General features: G+C 36.9%; 1 protein-coding gene across 1 annotated transcript; it reads right to left on the bottom strand.

The window, feature by feature from the left end:
- Positions 1-12,868: 12,868 nt before the first annotated feature.
- Positions 12,869-21,681, bottom strand: LOC129254864 (surfeit locus protein 2-like). The gene is made up of 6 exons (XM_054893402.2): positions 21,223-21,681; positions 18,850-19,007; positions 18,219-18,322; positions 17,047-17,205; positions 15,770-15,909; positions 12,869-15,006 (listed from the first exon to the last, which is right to left on the bottom strand). Exons 1-6 carry the CDS (start codon positions 21,331-21,333, stop codon positions 14,890-14,892), a joined length of 789 nt encoding a protein of 262 aa, XP_054749377.2. The 5' UTR covers positions 21,334-21,681; the 3' UTR covers positions 12,869-14,889.
- Positions 21,682-23,948: the final 2,267 nt, after the last annotated feature.

The following is a 23,948-nucleotide window of genomic DNA, read 5'->3' as shown; positions in this document are numbered from 1 at the left end:
GGGGGGGGGGGGGGCAAGACTCGAAAATTTGGTGCACATCTCACATTTGCACATTTTTCATAGTTTTCATGAAATGTTAAGGGAAAGAAAAATATTTTCACAACAGCAGATCGCGAATGTGCCCCCCCCCCTTCCCCCTTGCTGCGTACGACCATTCCCTGAAGTCCACTTAAACATATGTCATTATAACAGAAAATATACATCAATTTAAACATATAATCTTTCTAAAACATATATAGAGAGAGATTGAAAAACTTATTAAAGAAAGAAACAAGCAAAAAGTAACACAAATTATGCATGTTATGTGCGATTTCAAAATCTCGTGTATTAACCCTTTTATTACGATGAGGCCAATACTATTGTATATTAATAGAGATACAAGTTTTTTTTTACTATATGTATATATAAATATACACAGGAGCGTCGATCCTTTTTTTAAGATTTGGGGAGCAAAATCATGAATCAACTTTCCAAAGGCGCTCGATATCACACAAAACAAACAAACTCACACAAACACACACACACATATGCATAATATATATATATATATTTATATGACTCATGAGATAGAAACACATATCTCACCAACAAATTAATGCGAGCGCGAAGCGCGAGCTGAAATCTTTTAGTATACTGACCTGAAAACAGGAAAAAGGTGCCTGTTTAGGACTGTTTGTAGTAATTCATGAGGAGGATACATATCTCACTACACAGATAATGCGAGTGCCGAGGGCGAGCTGAAATTTCTTTATATCTTGACCAGAAAGCTTGATATTCTATGCATTTTTGGTACCAATGATTAAGATGGGTATCTAAAAAAAAACAATAGATGCAAGCGCGAGCTTAAATTTTTGATATTTCGATCTGAAAAAAATGACAGTTTAATGGACGTTTGTAATAAAGAACAAGATTATATCCAGTAAAATATTATTGCAAATCGAAGCGGGAGTTCTTTTGACGTTTAGTCCTGAAAAAGGGACATTCTATTCACCTATTTAATCATGAAAAGTATAGGGTTTTGCTACAGAAATCATGCGAGCGCGAAGCGCGAGCTGAAAATTTTTATATTCCAATCTGAGAAGCGGATAATTTAAGCACGATTTTTAATAAAGAACGAGTTGTGTAGCTCAATCTCAATATACGACTGGTTGCGTAATTATACACTCCCGGTACTAGCAACCTGTTTTAGCAAAGTTTTGGGCTAAAATATCGAATCATCTTCATAAAACACTATAGTAGCTGTCTTAAACTAAATGCCATAGAGGTGGCACAATGTGCAATGTGTAAAGAAGAAAAGTGACTGACCTTCTTTTTATTAAAGCATTGGAAAATAAGATCAAAATTATGGGGTTTGCTCTACGCTTTTGTATGATTCTGGGATTTTGTTAATAAATTAAAGACATCTGTCATTCTGTGGGCAACTGCCCCGCCCCAGTCCACTCTGTAAGGGCATGCGATAAGCTTTGTTATGACCATTCAACAATACAATGTATAACCAGGTGCCGCTGATCATTCTTGACCGGCGCCGATCTAGATTTGGTTGGCAATAGGCCCTTCTTCATTATTCTACCGGCGCCTATTTTATTGGAACCAGGGGACGCTGATTATTCTTGACCGGCGCCGATTTAGAACAAGTAGTGCTGATTATTTTTACCGACGTCACGTAATATTCAGGCAGCGGCAATTCATAATTGACTGGCGCCGATTTAGAACCAGGAGGCGCCGATTATTCTTGACTGGCGCCGATTTTTAACCAGGTGGTGCTGATTATTCTTGACCGGCGCCGATTTAGATTTAGGTGGAGCTGATTATTCTTGATCGGCGCCAGTTAAGACTCAGGCAGCGCCGATTTATAACCAGATGGCGCTGATTATTCTTGACCAGCCCCAATTCAGATATAGGTGGCGCTGATAATCCTTGATCGGCGCCGGTTACGAACTCAGGCAGCGCCGATTTTTCTTTACCGGCGCCGATTTATAACCAGATGGTGCCGTTAATTCTTGCCCGGCGCCGATTTAGATTTAGGTGGAGCTGATTATTCTTGATCGGCGCCGGTTAAGACTCTGGCAGCGCCGATTTATAACCAGATGGCGCTGATTATTCTTGTCCGGCCCCGATTTAGATTTAGGTGGCGCTGATTATCCTTGATCGGCGCCGGTTAAGAACTCATGCAGCGTCGATTTTTCTGTACCGGCGCCGATTTATAACCAGATGGCGCCGATTATTTTTATCTGGTGCCGATTAAGATTTAGGTGGCGCAGATTATCCTTGATCGGCGCCGGTTAAGACTCTGGCAGTGCCGATTTTTCTCGACTGATGGCGCCGATTTATAACCAAATGGCGCTGATTATTCTTGTCCGGCGCCGATTTAGATTAAGGTGGCGCTGATTATTCTTGATTGGCGCCAGTTATATGCAAGCAGCGCACTGCTGATTATTTTTAACCGGCGAAGTTGTTGGGAAAAGGGTAGTTAAAAGAAAAGATAAGGAAGATGATATGATTGTGCTTTGCTGGGGGATAGTCTTTCCTTACTGTTGCAAATATTATATCAGTGTATAATTTTTTAAGCGGCGCCTTTTCTTTTCTTTCCTTTATTTTTTCAAGCAGCGCCTTTTCTTTCTTTTACTTGTTTTTTATTTTCTTTTGAGCGGCGCCGCTCAAAGATTAGGGGGCGCGCGCCCCCTGCGCCACCCCCATGGATCCGCCACTGTGTGTTATGTACTTTCCACCTCGCTGTCAATATCAAAATGAATATATCAGACATATTACTTCAACTATTGATATTGTACTTTTACAACATCCAAATGCTGGTATATTTAAAGTAGGTGATATGAATGACCTAGATGTTCAGAGTATTATTAATCTTGAAAATTTTAATCAAATTGTAAATGTGCCAACTAGAGAGGATAATATACTAGATAAAATTATTACAAATTGTGAAAAAAAATTCTTATCAGTGACTACACTTTCACCCCTTGGTAGAAGTGATCATAATTGTATTTTATTATCACCTTTGCCATCTATAACACGTTCAACAAAGAAAGTTAAAAAAAGAATTGTACGTCCTATTCCTGATAGTAGATTACGATTATTTGGTCAGTGGGTCACACAAAATTCTTGGAGTGATGTGTTACAACCATCGGAACCTTCTGATAAGTGTTCTTTGTTTTCTAATTATGTATTATCTAAATTGAATGAATTTCTACCTACCAAAGAAGTAGAACTAAATGACAATGATAAGGAATGGATGACTCCACAAATAAAAGATATGTTTATTCAAAGGGAAAGGGCCTTTCAAACAAAAAATAAAACGCTTTTTCGACGTTTACGAAATAAAATAAATAGAATGATAAGTTATAGAAAAAAATATTATTATAATACTCGTATATCACATCTCAAAACTACAAAGCCAGGTGCTTGGTATAAACAAATTAAGATAATAACTAAAGGCCAGGTAAACACCCCTGTTATAAGTGTAGAAGGTGTTTCAAATAATGACCCTAAATGTTATATAAAAATAGCTGATGCTATCAATGAACAATTTATATCAGTAACTAAGGATCTAGAACCTCTTGACAAGAACAGATTGCCTGCATACTTGCCTTCAAATTCAAAATGCCCTGGAGTTCAACAATATGAAGTATACAATGCCCTTCGAAAGATAAAGAGCAATAAAGCAGGTTTGAAGGAAGACCTTCCACCTCGCATTTTACGTGAATTTGCTTATGAATTTAGTAAACCTGTAACAGATATCTTAAATGCATCTTTTAATTTAGGTATTGTACCATGGCAGTGGAAAAAAAGTCAAATTGTTCCTCTCCCAAAGTCACAACCCCCTACTATTACTCAACTACGCCCAATTGCTCTAACAAGCCGTCTCTCTAAAATAGCAGAATCCTTTATTGTTAAATGGCTTTTGGAAGATGTTTCTCAATGTATTGATTTAAACCAATATGGCAACATTCCTGGATTATCAACATCGCATTATCTCATCAAATTATTACACAGTATTTTAGAAAATTGTGAGAAACCAAAATCTATATCAACTATTATTTGTACTGATTTTTCCAAAGCGTTTGACAAGTTGGACCATAATACTTTGGTTAGAAAATTAATTGATTTTAGAGTTAGACCGTATATTATTGATTGGATCATTAGTTTTTTAGAACAAAGATCTCAGTGCGTAAAATATCAGAATAACTTTTCAGAATATGTAACCACCCACGCCGGAGTGCCCCAAGGCACGAAATTAAGACCCATTTTATTTTTGATTATGTTTAATGATGCTTGTCAAGAACAATTGTTGCCTTATTTCAAATACGTTGATGATCTCACGTTACTTGAAAACAGAAACTTACAAGTTACAAAAACTATCAATATTACAAAATGTATTAGATGATTTATTAGAATGGACAGACAGTAATCATATGACACTAAATCCTAGTAAGTGTATGGCAATGAACATAACATTTATGAAAAATGCACCCTTATGTGAGTCTTTGCATATCGGCGAATCAGAACTGCCTTATGTTGATACCTTAAAGGAGAATGAAACTCTTGGAGCAAGTTAGCTTTTGTGAAAGCAGAACAATCAAAGAATAAGATCAACAAAAGTTTGAGTAAAATAGGACTAGCAATAGAAGAGTTATGAGCATTTGAATGTCGAGATCACTAATGCTATGGAGATCCTCCTATTGGCAATGCGACCAAGATCTATGATGTCACAGATGAACAACTCACCCCTTTTGGACACTGAAATATACCCCAAAACATCTCTTTTTGCTCATTCTAATCATATGACAAACGATTCATCAATGATATAATGTTGTGAAACCTCTGTACTTGTCCTCTCATAAAGAGAACACCTCACCTTGTGATAGACTCTATAAAAGTGAGAATATAAGTGAAATAAGTACTAAAGTAATGAGGGAGTTGTACGTGTGTGACATCACAGATCTTGGTCGCATTGCCAATGGGAGGAACTACATGGCATTAGTGATCTCAATATCCAAATGCTCATAACTTTCTTATTATTCATTCAATCTTCCTCAAACTTTCAACAATATGTTTCTTTGATTTTTCTCTTTGATATGGATTCAGCTGGTTTCAAGGGTTTCATTCTCCTTTAAAGATTTTAGGAGTTTATATCCAACATAATTTAAAATGGGACTTCCATATCAATGAAATGTTAAAAAAAGTGCAATAAAAAGCTCTATATGTTTAGATTAGTGAAAAAATATAAATTACCAATTTCTGACTTAATACAAATATATATCGGATACATCCGCCCTGTTTTAGAATATTGTGTGCCTGTGTTTAATCGAAGTTTAACTTTAGATCATGTACAGAAACTAGAAAGAATCCATAAAAGAGTTTATACAATTATCTTAGGCAAAAGTTTTTCAACTTATGAAGATGCTTTAAAACGATGCAAACTGGTTACACTAAAAGATAGACGTGAACAATTATGCTCTGATTTTGCAGTATCTGTAAGCAAAAATCCACATTGTAAAAACTGGTTACCGGAAAGGAACGTTGTTGGCATGACTTTACGCAATAAACAAAAGTATATGCAATACAAATGCAGGACCTCCCGTTTTAAACATAGTGCAATACCGTATTTTATTGATCTTCTTAATAACTCGTAAAGTGTATATTTTCTTTGTAATTTCATTGTATACTGGAATTTTTTTAATGTACCATTAGTTTTATCATTATTACATAATTGTTTTATGCTACATGTGCAATTGTTATACCTTTGTAAATACATACATTTCAGCTTTTTAGCTGCAGTATGTGTATGACTGTTTTTACTGGAAATAAATAAACCATGAAATGAATAAAAAAGGATGTGCAATGATACTTGATTACTCCTATGTCCAAGTTTCTTGAACTATAGATCCATAAACGTTCAAATTTATGATGGGAATCAACAAATACCCCAACATGGCCAAAGTTCATTGACCCTAAATGGCATTTGACCTTATGTGACCTCAAAGTCAGATAGGATTTTAATAACCCTTATGTCCAAGTTTCATGAACTATGTCCTTTCTAAGTTATGATATTTAATTGATTGATTGATTTTATTTTATTTCTGCATTCAAGATAAATATGCAACATCTATAGGTGATACATTTAAGTTCTACAAAAAAAGTCATAATAAAGCAATACAAAAATATCAACAAGAAGCAATGTTCAATTAAAAGAAAATATCAGTTTAAACGAATGCGGCAGACCGCCATTGTGAGCTGTTAATTAAGCTTGAAAATGATGGCAGCCTCGTAAAAAAAAAAAACATTTCAAAAAAATTTAACCTTCGGTTAAGATTTGATGTTGACGCCGCCACCTCCGCCGTCGGAAAAGCAGCGCCTATAATCTCGCTCTGCTATGCAGGCGCGACAAAAATGAATTAAAACTGTCAACAATAATATAGTGTTTTAAATAATCTATCGTGATATTGACACCCATAGGATACGTAATTATTCACTCCATTCAGTGTGCATGATCATATTACTACAAAGTAATGATATGAATAATGAATAAATATATTGATACATTAATACAGTCGAAGTAATCATTAATAACATCCGTTATTTATATTTGTGATCTATATTGTAACCAAAATCGCATATCCCACTAAAAGAAAACAAAATAATAAAGGTTTTTTTTCTTTCAAAGCGATTGCCATCACGTACTGCAATTCACTTTGTTATGGAAGTAGATAAAGTTTTTTTAATCATAACTCGTTGTCTAATTACATTTTTGTATGTTAATTGAATTCCAGAAACGAAAATTTTGATGATTGGGACACTTATAAACTGATTGAAAGTGGAATTTATCTATATTCTTCACAGAAGCGCTCAATCGGCTATATTTTTCTCAAATTTATATTTATTTCCATTATGAGTATTTCTGTCACAAGAAAAAAGTTAAATTCTCGCTGTTCATCAAAATTATCTTTCCAGAGACAATTTGCAAATTTACGTGTATCCTTGCCATTCTGTATCATGGTCTTTACTGTGCTGCATGCATGTAGCTAGGGAATTGGAAACCGTCTCTCACTCTCGGCTGATCGCTTCTAATAATACCTTGGTCAAATTTGCTCTACGGCGGCCGTATCGAAAACAGCCGTTTATTAATTTTAATTCAAACCACATATATGTAGTTGGTACAAAAAATGTTGAAACGGCTGTTTTCGACTCGCCGTACGGCCGCCGTAGAGCAAATGTGACCAAGGTATTAGAGTGGTATATACGTCCCTATTTTCATTATCTCAGTGCATATTTTACAAGCAATCAAATCCAGGTGAAATATTGTCAGAGATCAAAGATGAAGATCTATACTGTAATGTGATTATTTTTTACATCAGCGAGATAAAAGACAACAGCACACTCGAGGGGAAAATAGGAAATGACCATTTAATTCAAACGAGGCGCCAATTAATTCTGCAGCATCATCTTTTTTCCCTTTGCTATCATGGCTATATGCCCATTATGATTCATTTAGATGACTAACGAGAACATACATCATGTATAAACTTACCAGTCTACATCGTCTCCGTTGGGATCTTTGCAAGACAGTTCACACGACACAAGACAGAACGGTGTGAAGAAAAAACAGAAATATATCACAAGGTCTTTCGCCGCCATTATTGTCTGCTAAATGCGATGAAATGTTATGACTTTGAACAATATCTTGCAAATAATATAGGCCTATACTGTAATCACCAAGCCGAAATCCCCTGTAAAAGAAGCGATTGAATTGTGAAACAGGGATTCGGTAATTAACATCGCCGAGTGAATAACCGATACCAGAGGTAATCACATGATGTTCTAGTGACTTTAAATTTAATTTCCCGCCCCTAATCTATAACTTTCAATTTGATATATTTATCGTTCTTTATCAGACAGCCCACCCCACTAAACGACATGCTCTTTCTCTTTTACACTCACATACATACATACACCATGGAGCTATTAGCTCTATGCATACACACTCCATATACACCTATCTATTTCTGTATTTCAGGAAGAAAATTAGAGTGGAGTTTATATGGTTTTCGAGAGCAATCATGAACTGCGGTAGCGAACGAACTTCCTGTTTCCTGGTTGAAATCCAGAGGATGCTAGGCCTATATTTGGGCTGCCTCGGTTTTATACTAAAGTCCTGTTCTTCCTTTCCATGAATATGTTTCCAATACCTGGAGATTTAGCAGGGGAGAAATCGCACCCTTAACCCTAAGAAGACTGGGGGGGGGGGAGGCTGATTCAGCCCCCCCTCAACATGTTTCGCGATAAATCTGCCGCGCGAATTCTTTTTACCGCGTCACTCGCTGACTTTTTACTTTCAAGTCTCGCGCAACTTTTGAGACCAAAATTGTGACCCCTGACCCCCGGGTACGCGGTTCCGAAATTACACAACATTTTGTAAGTGCATGCAGACCCAATATTGCTCAAAAACGTGAATTTGTGTACAAATCCAATGCAATTAGTGTTTTTAGCCAAAAATCATAAAATGTATCATATTTTTCCTTTTACTGCTTAAAATCAATTAATTTTATCTTGTTTATGGTCAAAATAAAGTCTCCGACAATTTCCATTGAAAAAAACAATAAAAAACAAAAACTCGAAAAACAAAGAAATACATAAGAAATTTAGAAAACAATAAAATACATAAAAAATTAATGTGATGTTGACATTTAAAAAAAAATAGATTTAATCAGATGCTTATAAAGAGTATGTGAAACAAAAATTAGCATTTTAGGGGCATTATTTTGTTAATTAGAGCAAACTTATGATTTTACGCATAAATTAACATAATGAGCAATGAGATTTTTCGCAGAATTTGATATTATAGTTTTGTAGATATTGCCATGGGTAACACGCGATCGACGGCTGAGATCATTAGGGGGGGGGGGCTGAATCAGCCCCCCCCCCCCTCCCAGTCTTCTTAGGCGTCGAAATAGCCCAGTCTATTAAGGGTTAAGATCTCAAGTTATGGTTCGGACCATTTCTAATTATGTTTGCCCCCTTTGGCCATGGACCTATAGGTCCATGCTTTGGCAAGCAACTAAAGTTCGACCTTGGGACCTTACCGGGGGGGGGGGGGCACTCAGTATATAATGCATAGTGGGTATGTGCCGCGGAGGGGACCCCCATTTTTACACTCAAATTTCCGTTCCAAGGCATAGCATTTTTGTCTTATTGAGAAAAAGAACAAAGAAAGCCGCTCCAAAGCATAGCATTTTCTTCTTATCGAGAAAAAAGAAGAAAGAAATCCGCTCCAAAGCTTCGCATAATTACGCCGTTCCGGTCGCATTGATCTGCTACAATGAGCTGCAATTTTGGTGAAAAGCGGCCGCAGAGCGCTGTCCGACCATCGCCTCTGCGCGAGCGCACCCGGCGACCGGGCTAGCTGCATCATGCACGCATGCCCGTTCCATAGGGATGCATACGCACTCACACGCTGGCGATCCGTTCCAAGGACCCCCGTTTTCACAAAATTGTAGTTCCAAAGCCCGTTCCGAGGACCCTCCTTTTTACAATAAGCCCGCTCCAAGGGCCAAGGCCCGTTTTTTGTCTCGCCCGCGGCACACCCCGAGTACCACTTTTTTGGTCGAGTGCCCCCCCCCCCCCCCGGACCTTACCACCCCCTTGCGCGGTCACAATAGCAACGCTTCCATCCCCTCTCCCCGGCCCAATCCGATACGCCACAATCCTTGTATTGGTCAATTACGCGTGTTGAGAGAATTAGACTTTTAGAGATGGACACGATTTGTTAATGAATTCAACCTTTTATCATGTGTATGCCATGTCCTCTGAATATCATTCTTTTCATAAATCGTGTTCCGCCGTCAATTAGAACAAGAATCGGTTCATCATCAGAGTTTTCACTCATGCAGCGACGGAGGAAATGTATAATTCTAAAATGCCCGTCATGACAGGGCACAAAGATGTCTATGGGAAATATAATCAATATAGTGAACTACGTTACAAACAGCAGTTAAGTCTTTTGTTTTAGACAAACTATGCAGTCAAACGGCAAGCCCTCAAAAAGTGGCTTCTTTTATCCAAGTGATATTCATGACTAGAGTGGTTTTGCATTGTTAATGAGCTTGGTGCGGACCAAAACACCTCTTTTTATTCGGCCATTGCTGCTCTAGATATTAACCAAATTTCATGTTTTGGTAGCTTTATAAAGAAGAAAAGTCATTCTATCAGGTCATGTGTTTGGATTTTTAAAAATACGTTGTAATATAGGGGAAACTTTTGATCTAAAACATAACAAGTGGAATGCCTCTGGCCGTCTCACCTGCATCACGCGATTCAATATAGCAGCAGTGCTGATTTTGAAAACTACTATAACTCGCTCAAGATGTTCAGTGATACTTGGTTACTCTTATTACCACGTGTTATGAACTAGACCAATACACTTATAGAGATATGATGGCAATTCAACAAATACCCCCAACGTGGCCAAAGTTCTTTGACCTTACATGACCTTTGACCTTGATCATGTGACCTGAAACTCAGTGATACTTGATTAGTCTTATGTCCAAGTTTCAAGAGTCAGATCCATCAACTTTCAAAGTTATGATGGTAATTCAACAGATACCCCCATTATGGCCAAAGTTCATTGACCTTTGACCTTGGTCATGTGACCTAAAATGTGCACAGGATGTTCAGTGATACTTGATTACTCTTATGTCCAAGTTTTATGAACTAGACCAACACACTTTCAAATTTATGGCTGTAATTCAACAAATACCCCAATTTGGCCAAAGTTCATTGACCCTAAATGACCTTTGACCTTGATCATGTGACCTGAAACTTGCACAGGATGTTCAGTAATACTTGATTACTATTATGTCTGAGTTTCATGAATCAGATCCATAAACTTTCAAAGTTATGATGACATTTCAAAAACTTAACCTTAGGTTAAGATTTTGATGTTGATTCCCCCAACATGGTCTAAGTTCATTTACCCTAAATGACCTTTGACCTTGGTCATGTGACATGAAACTCAGGCAGGATGTTCAGTAATACTTGATTAACCTTATGGCCAAGTTTCATGAACTAGGTCCATATACTTTCTAAGTTATGCTGTCATTTCAAAAACTTAACCTCAGGTTAAGATTTGGTGTTGACGCCGCCGCCGCCGTCGGAAAAGCGGCGCCTATAGTCTCACTCTGCTATGCAGGTGAGACAAAAATGCAACAAAAGTTGTTGTTTTTAATCTTAATTTCTGTTTGAGCAAAAATGGTTTTTATATTATGATAAAGCTGAAGATCTAAGCATTAATATGATATAACTTTTATAAGAAGAGGTATTTTAGATGGGTCAGCAGCCAGCTTTTCATAGGCCAAGTACATTTAGCAGCTCAAAAACAAGAATACTGTTCTCTGATTGGTCATAGAGACCACACACCCACGCAAATTCCAATGTTCCCACACTGGGCCTCTGAAGGTCACACTCAACATGTGGTAATCTCTTCAAATTACCCGCGCCTGTTGTTTTGAAAACATTACTCAGCCAATCAGAACTTTAGATTTTATGCTACTAAAAAATTCTGAAATCTCGTCTTGCATCTTGATGGAAAAGCCTGGCTGCTGACCCATCTAAAAGGTGTCACATATCAAGAGTGACATTGTATGAAAGTAGAGAGTTTGAGCTTTCTGATGATATAAATGATGTTTGTGCCCAAAACACAAAATTTTGCACAATTTGCAAGAGAAAACAGAAGAAAACTCTGTTTGAGGCCTCTTTTCAGGCCTGAAATTCACCTATATCAAAATATTTTATTCAAAAGAAATAAACAATATAAAAGAGTAACGTTTACTCTTTCCTATGGTACAAAAATAATCAATTTTACTCAAGGAGAAAATGGTTAAATTCTTTGAGAAAAAAGTCTCACAATTCACGAGATTTTGTAGGGATATGAATTCATCCACGAGAGGACTTGGATAAATCTTGCTCATTAACATAGGGGCTTGCAGACTGACTGTATGCAATTACAATTTTTCATCAGCTCCAAAACTAGCACGAAACTGCCGTTCCGGTTCAACAGTTTTCGGCAAAGACTTCTATTGTTTTTTGTCACTCTGACGGGTATTTGACGATACGTTTCCTCTGTTCTTGAATCTTCCGTAGGCCTACGTTGCCAAGCGAAACTACCAACGAGTAAGCAACGGACGGGTCAGGTTTTCTGGTTCTTTTTACACTTTATTCTAGTTCTTGATATAAAGGAACACATTCCTTGATATAAAGATACTCGATTCTTGGTATCAAAAATTGTATTTCTTGATATATCAAGAAAAATGAATAAATTCTAAAAGGACTATATTTACACCGTACATTAGCAAACAAAGTTATTGAAATATTTTGTGAAAATATGGACGCTGATGTCATGTCCCCACTATCCTTTTTCTTAATACATGATATCATAATTATATCATATTTTCATTCATGTGGATATGTCTTACTCGTAACAAGATAAGCTGCAGCAGTTACCTTATACATTACATTAACATTCAATCAAATTTCTTTCATTCTTGGTGGACAAAATTTTGATGTACTTTCATATAATAAAATACACAAGAATAAGTGGGGATATGATACAATCAGCTGATTCACTGCATATTCATGAAGAAATGCAGAGAGCTGTTTCACCAAAATAATGCAAACTTTGAAATGCCCTTACTTTGTTACTCCTTATCCAATAATGATGAAATTTTCAGTTTTTTGTTTGTCTGATTTTATCTTATCTGATCAAATCATATTATTTTTGGTCCAGAGTACACTGTTAATGAAAACCTGGAAATGCTAGCATTATTTTAGAGACTGGGTAATTGTGGACAGAACACACAGATTATATCTTGTTTCAATCATTCCAGTTATGAAATGATTACATTTAATTCATTTGCACGCATAAATTTAAGACAGTGACAACTTTCATTTTTATATCACTCAAGGACATCCAACAAGGAGCGAGACAAATATTACGAACATTGCACTAACATTGCAATACAGATCTAAAGGTCCATTCTTTTTTTTAAACACAGAATAAGGTGCGACTTAAATCATACCAGTCAGTAGGAAGGTCCTCAAAAGTGGATTCTTTGATCCAATGCATGGCAAGGACAGATCTTGCATAATTAATTAGCTGAATGAAGATCATTACATCTCCTTTAATTTGGTCATTGGTTTTCTACATCTTTATTTACTTTTATTGGGGTGTATTGTTGCAGAAGGAAAAATAAATCTTTAGATTTATGGGGTGTTGCAAGTAAGTTTGAGGTGCAATTGATTGAAAATCAACTACAAATTTGCAGCTGCTCTGGACCGACTTTAAGTTGTAATCAATCGCCAATTGAATTTGCATTGCTAGTAAGAAGCTTGCAATCAAACCCAAATTTCTTGCAACACCCCATTAGGGTCATCTAATCCACACCAATTGTTTGCTCTGCTACTTGTGAGGTCACACACCCTAAAGAGTCAGAACATTGGATTCCACTCTGTTTGGGATAAAAAACTATTTCAAACAAGTCTTTTCCATTTATTTGAATTTAGGATAAAAGAGCACTGTAGATTGAATGCCTTGCTCACTGGCATAGGTGCCTTGGGCTGGGGATCAAACCCTGGACTTTCAAATATCTAGTCAGGAGCCTTATACCACTCAGCCATGGCACCTCCTCCCCCCCCCCCAAAAAAAGTCTTGTATATTGGTGGGGAAATGTGTGATCTTGACTCAGTTAAAAGGTGATGCACATTCAGAATGGCATTGTAAAAAAGTACAGCCTTTCGGCTTTATAATAAAGTGAAAATCAAACGTTTTGAAAAATAAGAGAAAATAGATGAAGCAAATTCTGTTTGGATGCATCTTCTGGGGGAAAAATAACTTCCTTTAAAAAAAGTGATAAAATTAAATGGACTCATATGAAACATATTGAAACTGCTTTCAATGGTGGATTATCATTGAACCATACTTGAAAAATAAATTGATTAAATTTTACCAGATAGGCAGTCTTGCGATTCATGAGATAGTGTAGAGGGGGGATTTGATCACTGCCCACTTGCATACTAATACACAGACCTATCAACTGCATGCACACTTAACTGCCACTGCACAAGTGAATTTATTGTTAAATTTCTTTGATAATTTAGCAGTACCAAGTTTCACTTGAGCATTGTTATATACCTAACACAACTAGGAATTCAAGTGTGGATTAAAGTCATACTTTGTTAACCACCCTCAGATATGAAACACATAGATGAAAGTAGGTAGATTTGAGCACCATTGAGAAGCCTTGAAATATTGTCACAGTATATTCAAATGATTGGCTGAGAGCAAACATCTGACCAGCCATTTCAATTGCAAGATTTTGTCTAAAACACAATTTATTGTTTACTTTGAGGGGAATGTTTGACCAGTAAGTCACAAGTATCAAGACCTGTCATGATTTTACCAATCACATATACTTTCTTTTAACTAACAACAATGCATCTTTGAAAAAAGTATAGGGGTCTTGGATAACTCAACATTGATAGATGGGTCAATTTAAGGACTTTGGTTTTGCAATCTAAATATATTCAAATTGCCATAATTATTATTTTTCATATTGCATTGATATTCCTTTTAAGATTTATATACACCTATTTTTATATATATAAAAAAAGTTTTTCATAGGACTCACTTATGCTCCACTTTGCTCCTAAACAATTAATTAGTCTGCCTCCCTCCAATTTCTTCTTCATCTTCTCCACCTTCTGCTTCCAAAACAAGTATGTTCATAATTACTCCTGGGAATAATGTTCTGCTTATTTCAACATAAAAAAATTGTGCAAATGTAGTAAATGGCAACAGATATCAGATGAACTTTCTATTAAAAATCATGTCATACCAGTCCCTTTTCTCCTTTTCCCCTTCTTTTCAGTCATTCCATTCTGTGATAAATGTGTTGATTGAGTTTTGGCAAACTTTCTTCTTCCTCCTTTCTTTGATTTATTCTGCAAATGAATTGGACAGAGAAGCAAATAATGATTATGTGTTAACAGACACAGTGCCTGACCAATTTGTCATGAATGGATATTTGACAAATTGTGAAAGTTTTCGAAGCCTATGAGGTGTGGTGTGTTCTTATGTTTCATTTTAAATGGTACCATCGAATGTGTTTACGATAGTGGAATTTAGTGGACATGGTTAACAATGTCAGATTAAATATTTCATTTCACAGACAAGTTAGAAATAGGTTCCTTGATTTTTAAGTAATCTTTTTATATTCTGCCTAAAAATACTAGAAACTTTTGACCTTAACACAGCCAATGGGGGGGGGGGGGTGTGAACTAACCCCTTTCTCACCAATTGTCACATCCACTCTGCCTCATAACTTTTTTTTATCATGCTACTAGCTGAAATTTCATTTTCAGTTCTAATCCATAATTTGTCACCAAATGAACAGGGTCTAAGGATCAAGACCAAAGAGGAGTGGATTCCATAGGTATTACACACAGCAAATGAACATGTGCTAGGGTACAGTACATGCTGTGGGATATAGAGAAAGCAATCTTTTGCCATGGCAGAAAGTATCTTCTGAATGATAGCTCATGTACATAAAAGCTCAGGAATGCCAAATGTAGTGGAATATGTTTAATGTTTCTAAGCAGTTTGAGAAAACTTGCTTAGTTTTAGAATGGTGATCCAGAGCTAAAAAATGAGGTTGTCGAAATAGTATAAAGCAAGGAAACAATTAATGACCTGCAGTGTACTTACCTTTCGTTTAGCTTGACCACTAGGTGTAGGTTTAGATTCATTTTGAGTACTTAATCCACAGTCATTGTTCTCGATATCAAAATCAGAGTCATCATCATCTTCTCCTTCTCCTCCATCTTGCAATCTCTCAAAATATTCTCCTGATTCAGAGAGAAAAAAAAGGAGAAACTCAGAATATCGATTACTGGTACTTGAAACAAAGAATGTCCTCATTGGGCTCACTTCTCTACAATAGCATTTAAATACATGATTTTTTCATGACAACAGGAGCATTCCTCTCTACTTGAAATAAAAAGAAAAAATACAATATCTTCATATTTAAGTGGGTAACTAACCCAGCATTAGGAAGAATGGTGCCATAAAATTCAACAAGAGGGGCAGTTCTGGCAGTCTCACCTGCATTACATGATTCAATATACATGTAGCAACAGTGTTTATTTTGAAAACTATGATGAATAATTCCTTCACAAAAAACAACATTCACATAATAAAGTACTAAGTTTATTGACCATTAGTGACCTTTGACCTTTATTATTACAAAGGTCACATTATGATCAGTGATATCTAGTGATATCCTAGTTTCTTCATGCAATAGATCCATTAATACTAAAAGTTATGACATTTCAAAAGCTCATCCTTGGTTAAGATTTCAATGTTGATAGCCTTAACAAAGTTCATTGACCCTATATGACCTTTGACCTTAATCATGTGATCATGTGAAATTTCACTTAAAGTTTAAACCAGGAGAAAAATGACAAAAATACCCTACATTCTGCCACATTTTTGTTTGAAATAGATATCACATGTATATTTCAATAAAAAATAATTCTAATTTGAATAGAAAATGAAGTGAAACTGTCTCAGATTTGGATGAGGTCTAAAATCACACGAGTGGTTTAGGGTATCTCACATTTGACTTTCTAGGAGACCTAAGATCACATTTTTAAGTCTGCTTAGATCTAGATCTACTACACACCAATTTGAGTTTTGCAATTGATCATTTCTTCCACGCTACCAAGCCTGTTTCTAATTTCAAATGCAATTAAATGAGGTGGTTGCACAGGAGGGAGGGGTTAAGCATTCCAACTTGTTATTAATGCTTGTTGTGAATTCAGAGCTGCATCAGATATACCAAGGTCTCAAAGCTAGATGTCATGTCTGCTTTATAGTCCAAACTAAACCAGTACTATTAAACATTTCCCTCTCTAAAAAGGCAAGTCAGCCTATACTGATTAACCACTTTAATATCAATGAAGATTTTGAAATGATTGACTTACGAGGGTATAAATCACTCATACTGTCATCTGACTCATCTTCTGAATCACTGGTATCACTGTCGGCATGATGGCTATACTTCTTGATATCAGAATCACTCTCTTTCTTCTTGCTCCGTGCAAGAGGCTTAAATTTGATACCTTGTCTCTGGCATTCTTCATCTAATAAAAAAAACATTGACAAGAAACATAAAAAAATGCTATCACAGGTTTACGACATAAATGTACCTTCAAAATATAATTCATACAGTGTCCTTGCGTTGTTCTAGAATAAACATCAATTCCAGAATAGCAGGTTATTCATTATTCCCCCCCTCAAACTCGATATCCTCAACAACAACTTTCTTGATGTTTTCATCATAGTATGAAGAATAATATTAACGATTGAGAATTTCCCTGTATATTATTTAACAAGTGGAGTGCCTCTGACAGTCTCGCCTGCATTATGCAATTCAATATAGCAGCAGTGCTGACTTCGAAAACGAATATAGGATAATCATTTACATGATAAAATACTATGTTCATTGACCCTCAATGACATTTGACCTTGATGGCGTGACCAAAGACTTGTGCAAGACGATCAGTGATACTTGATTACCTACCCTTAAGTCCACATTTCATGAACTAAATCCATTAACTATCAAAGTTATGATGGCAGTTCAACAAATACCCCCAACATGGCCAAAGTTCTTTGACCTTGGTCATATGACCTGAAACTCACGCTGGATGTTCACTGATGCTTGATTACTCTTATGTCCAAGTTTCATGGAGTAGATCCATATACTTTCAGAGTTATGACATTTAAAAAACTTGACCTTGGTTAAGATTTCGCTTTGATTCCCCCAACATAATCCAAGTTCATTGACCCAAATGAACTTTGACCTTGGTCATGTGAACTGAAACTCAGGCAGGGTTTTCAATAATACTTGATAACCATTTGGCATTATGTCTAAGTTTCATGAACTAGGCCCATGTTTGAGAATAAGATTTGATGTTAACACACCGCCACCGTCAGAAAAGCGGCACCTATAGTCTCGCTCTGCTATGCAGGCGAGACAATAACTTACTTTTTGTTTTATGGGTCCATCAATGAAAATGATTTTAATTACAAATAGTTATAATTTTCAAATAATAACTCACTTTTCAATAACCCCAAAAAATTATCCCCAACTCACATTTTTCCAGGGCTTTCTTGTACCTCCTTCCATTGACATGACGTTCCACATGAGCTGGTACACGGTTGATGTGACGCACAGTCAGTGTGCAAAACAACTGATTCCTGATTTGTAAAACAATGGTATTCGTCGGATCAGCAAAATAATATTCCCTAGAGCAATAAAGCCAACTCCTATTGCTGCCTACAAATGTATTTCTATTCAAATTGATTGAACTTGCATAAATGAATGTAGCTCTAAATGGGAGTAATTTTATTTAAAATGCAAGAAATAACAGATAATATTTCATAATAACTTTGATTGAACCATCAAGTAATCTATTTCAACTATACAGAGGCGGCGGAACGTCAGGCTCATACAATGAAAGTGGAGGGGCACCTATTATTTGGTAGACAAAAGGTGCTCCTCCACTTTCTTTGTCCGAGCCTGATGTTCCGCTGCCTCTGCAATTAGGACACAGTCTACTTTAGCAAAGTTGATTTAGTATAGTGAAAAGATCCCCCTCCTTTCTTCATTGGTTCTCTGATCCCACCAAAACATACATTTCAGACCTCCACCATTTTCTCTACATATGTGTACATCAAAAGCATTGCTTATAATTGATGAATGTCCTGATAAAAAAAAAACTTACTCTCTTCCTTTCTTGGTACTAGGAACGATGTGTGGCTTGTACTGTTCAAACTTGTCTTTGTCTCTGTCCTGAGCAGTCTTGAACCTCTTGCCATTGGTGTACTTCTCCAGTTCAGCAAGTCTGCATGGCAATTCATGACCAGTCAAACTGCATTTTACCTTCATTCAAAATGCAAACAAAAAAATAAAGCAAATATTGTCAATTTCTATTGAATCATATAACACATTGCACCCTGAACAGGCATGAATTTAAAGGGGAATCAAGCCCGAATAAAAACTATTTCTTGCGGAAAAGAAAAATCTGACAAGTTGATAGGTGAAAGTTTGAACAATATCAGACAAACAATATTAAGAAAGTAATGAATTGGCAACTTACCCAGTTGCCAATATGAAATTTGAAGTCTTAGGGATCTAAATTTTAAAGCAGCCATAACTTTCTTATCGCTTGTCCAATTTCTCTCAAACTTTCACCATTCTGATTTATTTATTTTTCTCCTTTCCAACACAACATTTTTTGACCAAGGCTAGATTCCCCTTTAAGCACCATTTCAAGCACTGTGTATTAAAATTGTGAAGTGGATGTGGATCGCACTTTAAAAATGATGCGAGCACGAAGCACGAGCTGATTTTTTAAATAATTTGCTGCCAATTTCAAAACATCACATGGGCATGGGCGAGGGTCTGAGCTCGGACCCTCGCGCATGCCCATGCAATGTTTTGAATTGGCAGCGAATTATTTATACGTGTAAGGAACTCAATGTTGGCTCTAAAATCACTGATTTTGAGGCTAACCGGAGGATGAGTATGAAGTAAAGTTAGGATGAAAAGTAAAAAATTTTAAGCTTCTTATTCTTTTTAAGCTAGTTTCAGTGTAAATATGCATTTTTTCCCACCTTTGCCACTCTGAGTATCAGAGTTTTGGACCTTGATGTTCGGGTAGGTGGAGCGTAGTGTAGCGGTGAAGTGGAGTGGAGCCTGCACCATAATAATGACGAACATCACTCGAGGTAGCCAGGAGGCTTCTAGAGAGTAAAAATCACTTACTAACGTATGCTAACTCTCCACAATGCCAGGGATTCTATTGCATTCATCTACACATACCGCCAAAAACCTCAAACTTTCCTTCTAAAAGATCTAGCCCTAAATTTTGTAAATGGGATACAACTTCATTTCCGACATTTCTACGCTATCGATTTCATTTAAACAAGAATTCATAAAAAATATGAGAAAAAATTATAAGACGGGAGAGACTAGCCCGAGGTTTACGCCGCCATCGTTTCCTATTCACTATTGACTGTTCTTCCCCAACGTTATGGACGCGTGCGAATGTGTAGATGAATGCAATAGAATCCCTGGCTTCGTGGAGAGTAAGCATACGTTAGTTAATGATTTTTACTCTCTAGAACATGTACATGTAGAACAGAATAGACCTGGCTTGAGAAGTGGAGTTGAGCATACACGAATAATCTACGAAGGAGGTTATATAATAATATGCACATGCGCACGCTCGCGCTCGGCTAGGCTCGCACGTACGTAGTACCGTAGGTGAATGGGGATGATAGTAAAATGTCAAAAATTGTTAGATAAATCCCCAGAAACGACGGTTAACTTATTCCCGACTCCTGTCTATCCAGGCACCTGCTGTTCCGAGTTCGACTGTCTCCAGCCGGCAGCCGATACCAGCCGACAACCTGCATGCATGGTCGTTGACATGACGTTGAACAACTTGAAAAATGAAGCGGACTGCTTAGGGCTTAGTTAGGCCACTCATTCAATGAACAAGGTTATGATATTTTGTTCTCAGTTACATCTCCATGTGTGGCAAAATAAGGTTGGCAATGTTTGGCTTATTTTCTCTTTTTGTTGGGACAAATGCTTGATTTTTTTACACTGTCAGTTTCCATTACAGCTTTTTATTATATAATTTGGCTCGTAAGTAAATTTGATTCTTTAAATTATTTTTTCTTAATTAAAAATAGAGATTGAAAAATGAAAATTTTCTTGCCATACATACTTTCCACCAATAGAGGGCGTACACAAAAATATGCCCAAAATTCAAGTTTTTGAGCGCTCTGGTGAATACAAAAATTATTCCCAAATTACTAATGAACAAAAAATTGCAACTGTAAGGAAATTAGTAATTTTGGTCACAAAAGTGATATTTTAATGATTTTTTAAAGTGAGTGCTCTGTACAGCATTGGCATACCACTAGCACTACCAGGCATAGTCCTACCTGTGGCTGTAGATTCCGATCCCCACAGGCAGGATGGTTGCAGTGAACAAGTGAGTTAGGCTAAGTTCTCGTAGAATATCGCAATTAAAATAAAAATGGCAAACACAAATTATCAAATACGACACAAGTGCTGGGGTTACCTTCTTAGCTTTGCTGAAAGCATCGTCTGTTATTTTGAGCGACGGGAAGAGCTTTATAAAATCAATCACTTTTGCGTCATCTTCGAATCTTTTAGTTTTAGAAGAGGCCATTTTACATTACGGTCACCCCACGGCCACCAGTACCAAAGAGTGTAACATTTACAAGATGATTAACTCAGGGTAAGACTGCGTGTTACTACATGCATGCTCGAAAGAAAAAGAAAGTTGATGAGGATAACAATCTTGTGCAGCATATCATTTGATTGATTGCGCAACTCAATCTCCCATAAAGTCATGTGCTGATTGATATCAGACCACGCCCAAAACATACCACACCCATCTAGACTGTGGGCCGCGGTTCGCGGGCTGCATGCCCATATATTTTTTTCAAAAATTAATAGAAAAATAAAGAGAAAGAAAGGTGCCTCATTCTACTTATTAGTACTTGCTTTCCTTTTCTTATTTTCCTCTTCCTTTTTTCTCCTCATGTTCCCTTCTTTTTTATTTTTTCTTTCCTAAATTTCCCCTTTTTTTCAATTTTCTTAGTTTTCTTCGCCAATAAGGGAGGGGCCGGGCGGGCCCTTGGGGCCCCACCTCGATCCGACTATGCCTATCTAAGTAAGCAACGTACGCGAGCGCAATCGAAGCTCGCCGAGCAGAATTAGGTTTTGACCGTACATCGATAATTTGTAATTTGAGAATTTTTGGGGGTAAAAATTAATGAAGGGGTTGTCCCTATATAGGTCGGTCCCTTTTACAAATTAAATAATGCAAGCGCGCTGCGCGAGCCTTTTTTTTTGAATATTTTTTTTACATTCGACCTAAAAATGGGGAAACACTTTAGGATCGACGAATACATCAATATTCAAACAATGCAAGCACGCAGTGCGAGCTGAAAAATGTGATGAAAACGGGATTTTCAAAGTTTTTGAATCATAAATGAACGAACGTCATCGATCAATGCGAGCAGGCAGCGTGAGCTGAACATTTCTGATATTCATACATCCTGGTGCCCGTTGCATGAAACTTTTGATTAAAAAAACTCTGGCAAATAAACAAAAAACTCCCGCAAAAACTCCCGCAAAAACTCTGGCAAATAAAATGATGCCATTGAAAATTACAAACTCTGGCAAAAAATCGCCAGAGTTTTTTTATGGCAACAGTTTTATGCAACGGGGTCCTGGAAATTTAAGTGAGCATTTTTTTTTGACAGGATTATATAGTGAAATAGCTCAATGTGCGAGCCATATTTTTGTTGTATATTGACTTAACGGGATATTCCAAGCCATTCTTAGTTACCCTGTTAACAAGCCAGATAATATATTTTTCTCATGATGGCAATACGATCGAGCGAAAATTTTATATACAGTGCATGCGTCCCCCAAAAAACTATACACTTTTGAAATGGCTGCCAAATAAAAGAAATATATCACTTTGGGGGAAAGGATTTACATAATGGAAAGCCAATAAAGCCATCTTTCCAATGACACCAAAAAGTTAGAAAATTATTCATGCTTGAGCGATCGGCACTGCCCAATGAAACAAAGGGTATGAAAATTAGGCTGGGTCGGAATTTGTCTTCCAATTTATGACATTTTTTTGTTTGGAACTTGCAAAATTGCCGGTTTCGTGACGAATTAATAAATTGATCAATCGATCAGTTTGTTGTTTGAGAAAATTTCATGCGTTATTAAATTAAAATTTAATGCATGAGTGATCATGAATTGCAATTTTTAGTGCAGCATTTTGACTTTATCATGTTGATCTCAGCAATGCGTTCATGATAGTCAGGAGATTAGTGGGTAAGATAGGTGAAGTACGTTAATGGGATAAAGGTCAACAGAACATTTAACAACCCCTCCCTCCATCTCTACCCCCCCCCCCCCCATTTCTCTCCTCCTGAGAGACTAAGCTCGGTTAGGCAGGGCAGGAATCAGGTTTTTAGTGGTTAGTCCTAAATTGGAACATGCAAAGCTAAGGGTGTTATGCTAAATTGATGAGTGAGATAAGTTTTGGTTCCTTCCCAGTCAGCAAAGTATCTGGGCCAATATGGGCCCCATGGGTTTCATGTGGGCCCCATATGGCCCACATGAAACCCATATGGGGCCCAGATACTTTGCTGACTGGGTTAGGCAAATTTACTAAATTGAAATTTGAATGGCATGAGCTAGTGAACAGGAATTGTAATTCAATGTAACATATTCATCTTGTGGACCTCAGCAGTGTGTTTGTGAGAGTCAGAGTAATGTGATGGTAGCTGTTACAAGCTATATAGAGGCCGAGATAATATGGTAAGACTTGGTTAAAAGGGCATTCCTCTTCTTTTTGTCCTTTTATAAATTATAATTGTCATATGTACCCCCACCTCCTCCATTTCTCAGGCTCCCCTCTCTCTCTCGGTCTGTCCCACTTCCTGGATTGTAGCCTATTCAAAACTTAACTGCCAAGTGACCAGCTGCTGATGGTCATTTTTTTCATCGAATGATTACCAAGAAGTTGACTGAGAAGTTTTGGGGGATCGAATCGGGGATCGAATATAACCGCGGTCCCTAATTCGCCCCCCTAGCTGGATCCGCCTGAAAAGGAATATGGAATGTACAAAGAGGATAGCCACTTTACAAAATATAACAATTAATGCGAGCTCGTAGCGCGAGCTGGAAATTGTTGATTTATAGATTCTAAAAAGAGACATTTTATTGAGCATTTTTAAAGTCACGTAATTGTAA

The sequence above is a fragment of the Lytechinus pictus genome, chromosome 2 (genome assembly GCF_037042905.1).
Source record: "Lytechinus pictus isolate F3 Inbred chromosome 2, Lp3.0, whole genome shotgun sequence".
Taxonomy (NCBI): domain Eukaryota; kingdom Metazoa; phylum Echinodermata; class Echinoidea; order Temnopleuroida; family Toxopneustidae; genus Lytechinus; species Lytechinus pictus.
This window is presented reverse-complemented; position numbering and strand designations above follow the sequence as displayed.